General features: G+C 42.6%; 1 protein-coding gene across 2 annotated transcripts in view; it reads right to left on the bottom strand.

Annotated features, from left to right (window-relative positions):
* Window positions 1–246: 246 nt before the first annotated feature.
* The window catches only part of ttc7b (tetratricopeptide repeat domain 7B), a 355708-nt gene continuing 348008 nt past the window's right edge, over window positions 247–7946 (bottom strand). For both annotated transcript variants that reach the window (XM_043696948.1, XM_043696949.1), the window contains one exon: window positions 247–3207. In XM_043696948.1, coding sequence (XP_043552883.1) covers window positions 2986–3207 — 222 coding nt within the window. In that variant the 3' untranslated portion in view covers window positions 247–2985. The remainder of the gene's footprint in view (window positions 3208–7946) is intronic.

Here is a 7946-nt window from a genome sequence, read left to right as displayed (position 1 = left end):
AATTTAAAGTATTACCATTCCTTTCTCTTTTGAAACACTATTTTAAAAACCTTTTTCCCTGAATACCAGCTCGTGCTGGTGTAGCACAAAGTTTAAGCTTAAAGGGAGCAAAGTGTTGGTGATACATAGGTTAAATGTTGAAAGAAATGGGGGAAGGAAGAGGTGCACATAGGGGAAGAGGGTGGCGGTTACAGGGGAAGACGGTGGCGGATACAGGAGAAGGGTGGTGGATACAGGCAAATGGGGTGGTGGATACAGGCAAATGGGGTGGCAGATACAGGGTATGGGGGTGGCAGATACAGGGGAAAGAAGTAGCGCAGATACAGGGGAAAGGGGTGGTAGATACAGAGAAAAGGGTGGTAGATACAGGAAAAAGGGTGGCGGATACAGGGGAAGGGGTAGCGGATACAGGGGAGGTGAAAATTGGTACATGTGTAAGGGGTAGTGGATATGTCAGTGGGATGATGATGTACAGGCGAGGAGTCCATGCACTCAGATGAAGGGGACATAAAAGAAAATTCACTTTTATGTCTGTTTACAGAATTATTATTGGTTTTATTTCGTCCATTCAGTAATCATTCTCTTTACCCGTACAGGAAGGTTAAAGATAACTTGTTGTAATACTTAGCATCCACCAGCGATTCCTGGGAATAGCTCCACAGTTAATGTTCATTCTTGGGCATATGTCGATACTGGGTTGAGGTTGTGGGGTACCTCAGGAGTGTGTCTATATTTGTTGGTGAACTCCAGGGTTGGGACTCCACATTTATCACTGGGAGCAGATCACAGAATTTGGTGTGTGTGGGTGTCATTGGGAGTGGATCAAGGTGTTTGCTGGGGATCACTGTGAGTGTGGCTGTAACAACTGGGTATCCCCCCAAAATGTGGATTTGTATTTACAGGAATGTCAATATTTTAGGAGGCTCCCCCAGTGTGTGGCTGCAGAAGGGGAAGATCCACTCAGAAAAGTTTGAAAACCACTTGACATATACAATGTTCTGGCAGCTTCAGTGACTAATGGCATCACCAAAGGTGGTCTCGGGGCAGGCCCTTTGGCTTAAGAGACAACATCCAGCAATTCTGCTCAGAGGTGAAAAGAAATTGGGTTAGAACGAGCGATTCTAATTTCAAATGGAAGAGGCATCCTTTGACAGCGTAGCACTACTCACCAGAAAACACCCAGGAAAAGCCTTCAGTGTGATTACAGGCAATGACTGACAACACACATCGGACCAGTGATTATCGCACACTCCACATGCTGACAACTGTCGGGTATTTCTTTTGTTGAAGAGCATTCAACTTCTCCAGTCTAATATAAATAAGGATTTATCCACTTAACAGGGCAGTTACTATGTACTGGAATAACTCTGAGACAATTAATCTGTGTAGGATTTTGTTCCTTTAAAGGACTCTAATCTAGTGATTCATCTATCACTGGTTGATCCTTTTCACTACATGGTCCCACAGTTTGAATGCAATGTAGAGTTCAAAGGTGAAACAACAGTATTCCAACACTGAAAATTAAGTCCAACGTAGGAAGCATTCTATGTTTAAAGCTCAGCAATTTAGAGTTACACCAGTTACTAGTCACCTCTTACTGAATAAAGTCCAAATATATAAATATAACATTGCCTTACATAAATATATATGATTCAGATATAGAGATTGACAACATTCTTAATTGCATTTTGCCGTGCAAATCTTGAAAGAGACAATATATCTGTAACAATTGGATGAAAGCTAATGAAGTAGGGTGAATCTTCCAGCAAAGAGGGAATCTCAATACGAACGCATCAGAAGGGAGAGGACTGCAGGTTATTTCAGTGGAGCAGCTGTTATTTTAAAGACAGCATCATCTCAGAAATTTCTTATGGAAGGTAGCTGCTGGGAAACGGACATTTTCTTCACTCTGATCTCAAGTTAAAACATACTCCACCACCAGCTCGGGCACAGCAGAGGTTTCAGCTACAGGCTATTTGTCCTGATAGTTGTCACTCATTCATTTGCCCCAGTTGAATTTTGTCATGTTGGAGGTTGGAAGGGTTGTTAATGGCCCTGATACCTTACTTTTGGACTTATCTTAAATACGAATGCCAAGATCTGTAAGAATTGAGATATATACAGCAATGAACAGGGTCAGGGACTGATTCTTGAGATGAGGCTGTTTCAGGGCCCAAGTTTCTCAGCTATGCAGGGGGTGTGGACAGCAAATGTTCTCCAGTTATGCTCAGTGTGCAAGTACCCCTCACCCGATTCAATAGCCTACTCCCTGCACAGGATCTCTACTGCACCACTGTGCTTTGTTACCCTAACCAGGCCCTGGCTGAGATTCAGTGCCAAAGTTAGAGGGCAACTTTGAGATGATATTGAAAACCTACACGATGACAGGCCTATAATTCCAGGAGAGAAAGAGACAGAGTTGGTTGGGAGACTGAGAAAAGGAAGAGGTAGATGATAAAGTAACATTCCAACAGAATACAGGGAAGGAGGTGCTGAGGCGCACAAGCAGGAGAAGGCCCTGATCTCCCCAGGGGTTTGGGGCAGGTGGGAGAAAGAGATCAAAAATAAGCCAGTGACTCAATGCTGGAAATTGCACAGAGAGAGAACGATCTAGCGAAGACAAGGCCATATACTCAGTTGCTGTCATCCCCTGGACCATGGGCTGGTCAAACGTTGTTCCAGCAACCTGACATGGGAACTACAGCTGGGGTACCAAAGGGCATCAGCTGAACCTATAACTTGTGCCGGAGTACAGTGGCTGAAATCTGGAACTAAATAAAAAGACAAGGATTGCTTGAGGTGGGGGTGGGTTATAGATCAAATAAATTTGCCCCTGGAATGCTTTGGTCCATAGTAAAACAAGCTTGTAAAATCACAGCAGAGAGCTGAAAGGACTGGGAAGGAATTGTATAGAGCTTCCCTCTTGCAGCTGGAAACGTGCACGCCTCCTTGAGACCACTACCCCACTGGAAGCAGACACTTGGCTCAGAGTATCCTGGGGATGATGGTGAAGGGGACAATAGGGCTGCTGGCTTCCAGTTCCAGCGCAGTGAGGAAACATTCAGTTGCAGCATCGTCATCACCTTGGGCCTGCAGTACGTCCCCCAGATTGTTCCATACTTCGTGGGCGGTGGAGTTGACCTGCACAGCATCGCGGAGGATCTTCTCGGCCAGGCTGCAGCGGCCTAGCTGCTGTAAGACCAGCCCCTGCAACAGGACGAGACAGGGAGACATTTAATTGGTAGGTCTCTTTTCAAACAGAGAAAAATATGGTTTGACTTAATTTTTAACCCTTAGGCAACATTGACTGAATCAGAAGAAAATGTCATCACTCATAGAATCAAAGAGAGAAGTAGAGTCAAATTTCTATAATGCCCTTAACAACTACATCTACACCAATCTATGTAATTCATGAGTAGTGAAGTGGTTTTTCATGTTTACTCACTGTTGTAATATAGGAAAATGCTGCAGTCAATCTGTGTATGGCATGCCATCAAACAGAAATGAGACAATGACCAGATTATCTAATGATTGTGGGGCAAATGTTAACAAGGCTATGAGAGAAAGCTCGACATCATAGTATTTCTGAGAACCAACTCGGAGGGGGGACAGGCATTAACTTAATATCCTGCCTGAAAAGTGGTACCTCTGAGAGTATAGTGCTCACAGGGGAGAGTGAGCCTGACATGAATGCAGTGTGGTCAGCCCTACACTGAGGCGCAGGTGACACCATTCAGCCCATTGTGCCTGACTGTCTCTTTCAGAGTAGAAGGCACCAATTACAAAGCAGATTTAGGGAGTAACTTAGGAGCCAAGGATGATGAAAGTAAGTCATTTAATGAAAAAGCACTCGAGAAACTCAAGGAATCATTTTTCAATGAATCTCCACAACATAGGCCAACAGGTCCCACAGTTCTAGAAGATATGGCTGTAATGATAGTGAAATACTGGCGATGGTTTTCCTTGATTCTGGAATGAGATTTACAAATATAACTCTTTTATTCAAGAAATGTGAAGGAATGAAAATGGTGAAGTATAAACCAGATAGCCTGTTATTGGTCAGTTAGAAAGTGATGGAATCTGTTATCAATAAAGTCTTAACAATGTGCTTCAAAAAGCATAACATAATCAAAGTCAATTTGGTTTGGTGACGTGGAAATCCAGTAGATGTCATATTCTTGGATTTTCAAAAAGCATCTGATGAAGTGACACACAAAAGGTTAATATTAAAGACAAGAATACAAAGTAGGGAGTGAAGTTTAGAATTGATTAGAGGATTGGTTAATAATGGGAGGGAAAGGGTAGCAATAACTGGGGCATTTTCAAGTTGGCTTTGACTTGTAGAATGCTGGAAGGATGAGTGTTAGAATCTCAGCTAGTTAGATTCCAGATTAATGACTTATACACAAAGAGACAGAGTAATATATCTAAGTTAGGTGATGAAACACAGTTAGATAGGAATGTAAGCTGTGAGAAGGACATAGAGAGTCACTAAGAGATAAAGACAGATTACTGAGAGGGCAGCAAGATGGCAGATGGAGTAGAATGTGGATATCCATTAAGTTATTCACTTTGGTCTTAACAGTAAAACACAGAATAGTAGTTGTTAAAAGGTACTGATCCCTGGTGAACTCCCCTAGTTAGGTCATCACCCTGAAAATGATTTCTTTATCCCAACCCTCTGTCTTCTATTAGTTAACCAATCCTCCATTCATGCTAATATACAGCATTTAAACTATAGGTTTTTATCTTATTAAGTTTGAAGTACCTTGTGTACGGTACCTTATCAAATGCCTTTTGGAAATCCAATACACTACTTCTACTGGTTCTCCTTTATCTGTCCTGCTTGTTATTTTCTCAAGTAACTCAAATTTGTTGGGCTTGAAGCCACAATTGTACTGAATGTCAGAACAGGCTCAATGGGTGTATAATCTCCTGCTCCTATTTCTGATATTCTTACGTAGCTCATCTGTCTGCCAACTTTCCTTTTCAACAATAAATCCAATTTCCTTTTGAAAATTGCAGAGCCAGTTGCAATGGACATGAATTGTGCTTTGTTTGTGAAGTGAATGTCATTTTTAAACGAAAAAACACATTTCCCACTTGATAGTCAGACTTATATAGGAATGCAGTGGGTTCCTTTTCCCTTTGCAACTGGAAAACAATAACCTCGAATGTGAAGGTCCCAAGGATCATCAACACTCTGACCTCCTGTCCCCTGGGGTAACCTTTAACAACACAAACACCTCTGGTAGTTAACCATGTGGCTCACATCTTTTCCTCTTGTGTGATTGCAGTGATTCTTCAGTGATGTGATGAAAGGCATTTTCTTTCCAGATGCAGCCTGGAAAATTGTTAATAACTAACAGCTTCAAAAACAACTGGTAACACTTATTTGAAAAAATACATTGCGCATAGTGGAAGGTCTGGCAGAACTTAATGTGATTGACCTTATTTGCTTTGGACATGTTGCCAATGTCTGTTGATATGCCGCATGCAATTTACAGCACAGAAAGAGGTCAATGCTTTAACTCCATGAGCACCACCTCACACCCCACATCATCTAAATCCATCACCAAATCCTTCTATACCATACTCCCTCATGTTTTCATAGCTTCTTGAATGCATTTATGTTATTTACTTCAACTAATTCCAGTGGTAGTAAGTTCTACATTCTAACTACACTCAGGGTGAAAATGTTTCCTTGAATTCCCCGCTGGATTTCTAAGTGTTCTTAGATTTATAACCTTTAGCTTGGATTTCCTGATAAGTGAAAACACTATCTTTACATTTTTCCACCCTACTAGATTTTTACTGAAAAATAGAGTTTTTAAAAATACAAAAAAAGTACACAAAAAAAGAATTTATAAAACCTAAATCGCCCTCCTGTACAAATGTATAAATATATATATATATGAAAAAATCCCAACTAACTACTTAACTGAATAAATAATAACTAACAAACTGATAAATAATAACACAGCTCAGCAAAACAAAACACTAACTCTCGAATATCGAGAGCATTAAGTTTCACCTATTCATATGTTCGCAGTCCCCCTTCTCTGGATATTGGACATGTAAAGCACAATCGTTACGGCTCTATAAAAGCCCTTATTAGGTGGGAGACAGATCTGTGTCCAGGAATTCCAAAAAGAGCTGCCATGTCTTATAGAAATTTTCAGTTTTGTGGTGTACAACACTTGTAAGAAAATCCAAGGGGGATAACAATCTTACAGGGCAAAAGTGAGAACTGCAGATGCTGGAAACCAGAGTTTAAATCAGAGTTGTGCTGGAAAAGCACAGCAGGTCAAGCAGCATCCGAGGAGCAGGAAAATCGGTGGTGATCTTACGTCAAACCGACAGGACACCCAAACAAGAGATGCTTTCTTGCGCAGAAAGTGAGGATGCTGAAAAGTTTTTATGTGCATCTACATGAAATACACTGTGCAGGCCAAGAGGAGGAGAAATCGGGTCCTTCACCCTTACACCCAAAATCCCCTCCATTGCACCCACCACAGTGCTCCAGTATGTTTGAAGCTTACCACAGGACCAGAGACAATGGGTAACTCTTCACTCATACTAACTCTTCACTTGGGGCATGTTGAAGATATCCCTGGTTTAAATTTTGACAAACAATCCGGAGCCAAGTGGACCCTGTGGATAATCTTCAACTGTCAAACATGGGTCCTATTGCAAATTGATATCTTTCTTGCATTTTCCCAAATATCTTCCCATGCCTCTGAGGTGACTTCAACACCTAGCTCTCTCTCCCATACCCTGCAAAGCCGATCAAAGTCATCTGAGGAGCTACCCCCCAGTTGATGATCTAAAGTGCGAACAGAAAGTGTACTCTTAGCACTGAGCACCCTCCTCTCTTCGTTGGAATTGTAGGGATCAGTCAAAAGTGTAGTCTTTTTTTGAATAAAATTCCTAACTTGGAAAAAAAACGAAAGAGGTCCCTGCTAGATAGTTCACATTTCCTTACTAACTGATCAAAAGACATCATTGTGTCCCTTCCAAATAAATCACCCATGCAAGACACACCCCTAGCTGCCCAATGTTTGAATCCTGAATCCATCATCCCCATTTGAAAACCCAGCATACCCACTATAGGTGTAAGAAAAGATGTTTTGCCAATATTGCTCCATTTTGCCAGAGTGGCGAGGAGAGGAGGAGAGGTGAAATGAGGGATGCCGGAAAGGTTGCGTTTTCCCGCATTGAAAGGGACTTACCTTGAGAGTCGGGCCTCCATTTGTCGAGAGGTGCGAGGGAGAAGCGAAGGACTTCTGGGAAGTCATATGTTTGTGTGGTTGCATTACCCGAAACACTACTCGGGTAGTGTCTCCCACCCATCCTCCTCCTCTAACCAAAAAAAAAGTTCAGTGCGCCAGATTGGTATGGTAACGAGTTTATTTTTCATTCCTTATTTTTTCAAGTCTCTTTGGGGGCAGTTGAATCATGGGATTGGAGGTTAGGGCAGTTGAATGTTCCTCCTGCAGAACGTGGGAGGTAAGGTTCACCACTAGGGTCCCTGCTGACTACATCTGCAGGAAGTGCACTCAACTCCAGCTCCTCGAAAACCGCGATCGGGAACTGGAGCTAGAGCTGGATGAACTTCGGATCATTCGGGAGGCAGAGGGGGTTATTGAGAGGAGTTACAGGGAGGTAGTCACTCCTCAGGTACAAGAAAAAGGCAGACGGGTTACAGTTAGGGGATGGAAAGGGAACCAGCAGGCAGTGCAGGGATCCCCTGTGGCCATTCCCCTCAACAATAAGCATACCGTTTTGGATACTGTTGCGAGGGATGACTTACCAGGGGATAGTAGTGGGGCACAGGGCTCTGGCACAGAGTCTGTTCCTGTTGTTCAGAAGGGAAGGGGGAAGAGGAGCAGTGCAGTAGTCATTGGGGACTCCATAGTTAGGGGGACAGATAGGAGGTTCTGTGG

This window comes from Chiloscyllium plagiosum, chromosome 10 (assembly GCF_004010195.1).
Source record: "Chiloscyllium plagiosum isolate BGI_BamShark_2017 chromosome 10, ASM401019v2, whole genome shotgun sequence".
Lineage (NCBI taxonomy): Eukaryota > Metazoa > Chordata > Chondrichthyes > Orectolobiformes > Hemiscylliidae > Chiloscyllium > Chiloscyllium plagiosum.
The sequence above is the reverse complement of the archived record's forward strand: the minus strand, read 5'-3'. Positions and strand labels throughout refer to the sequence as shown.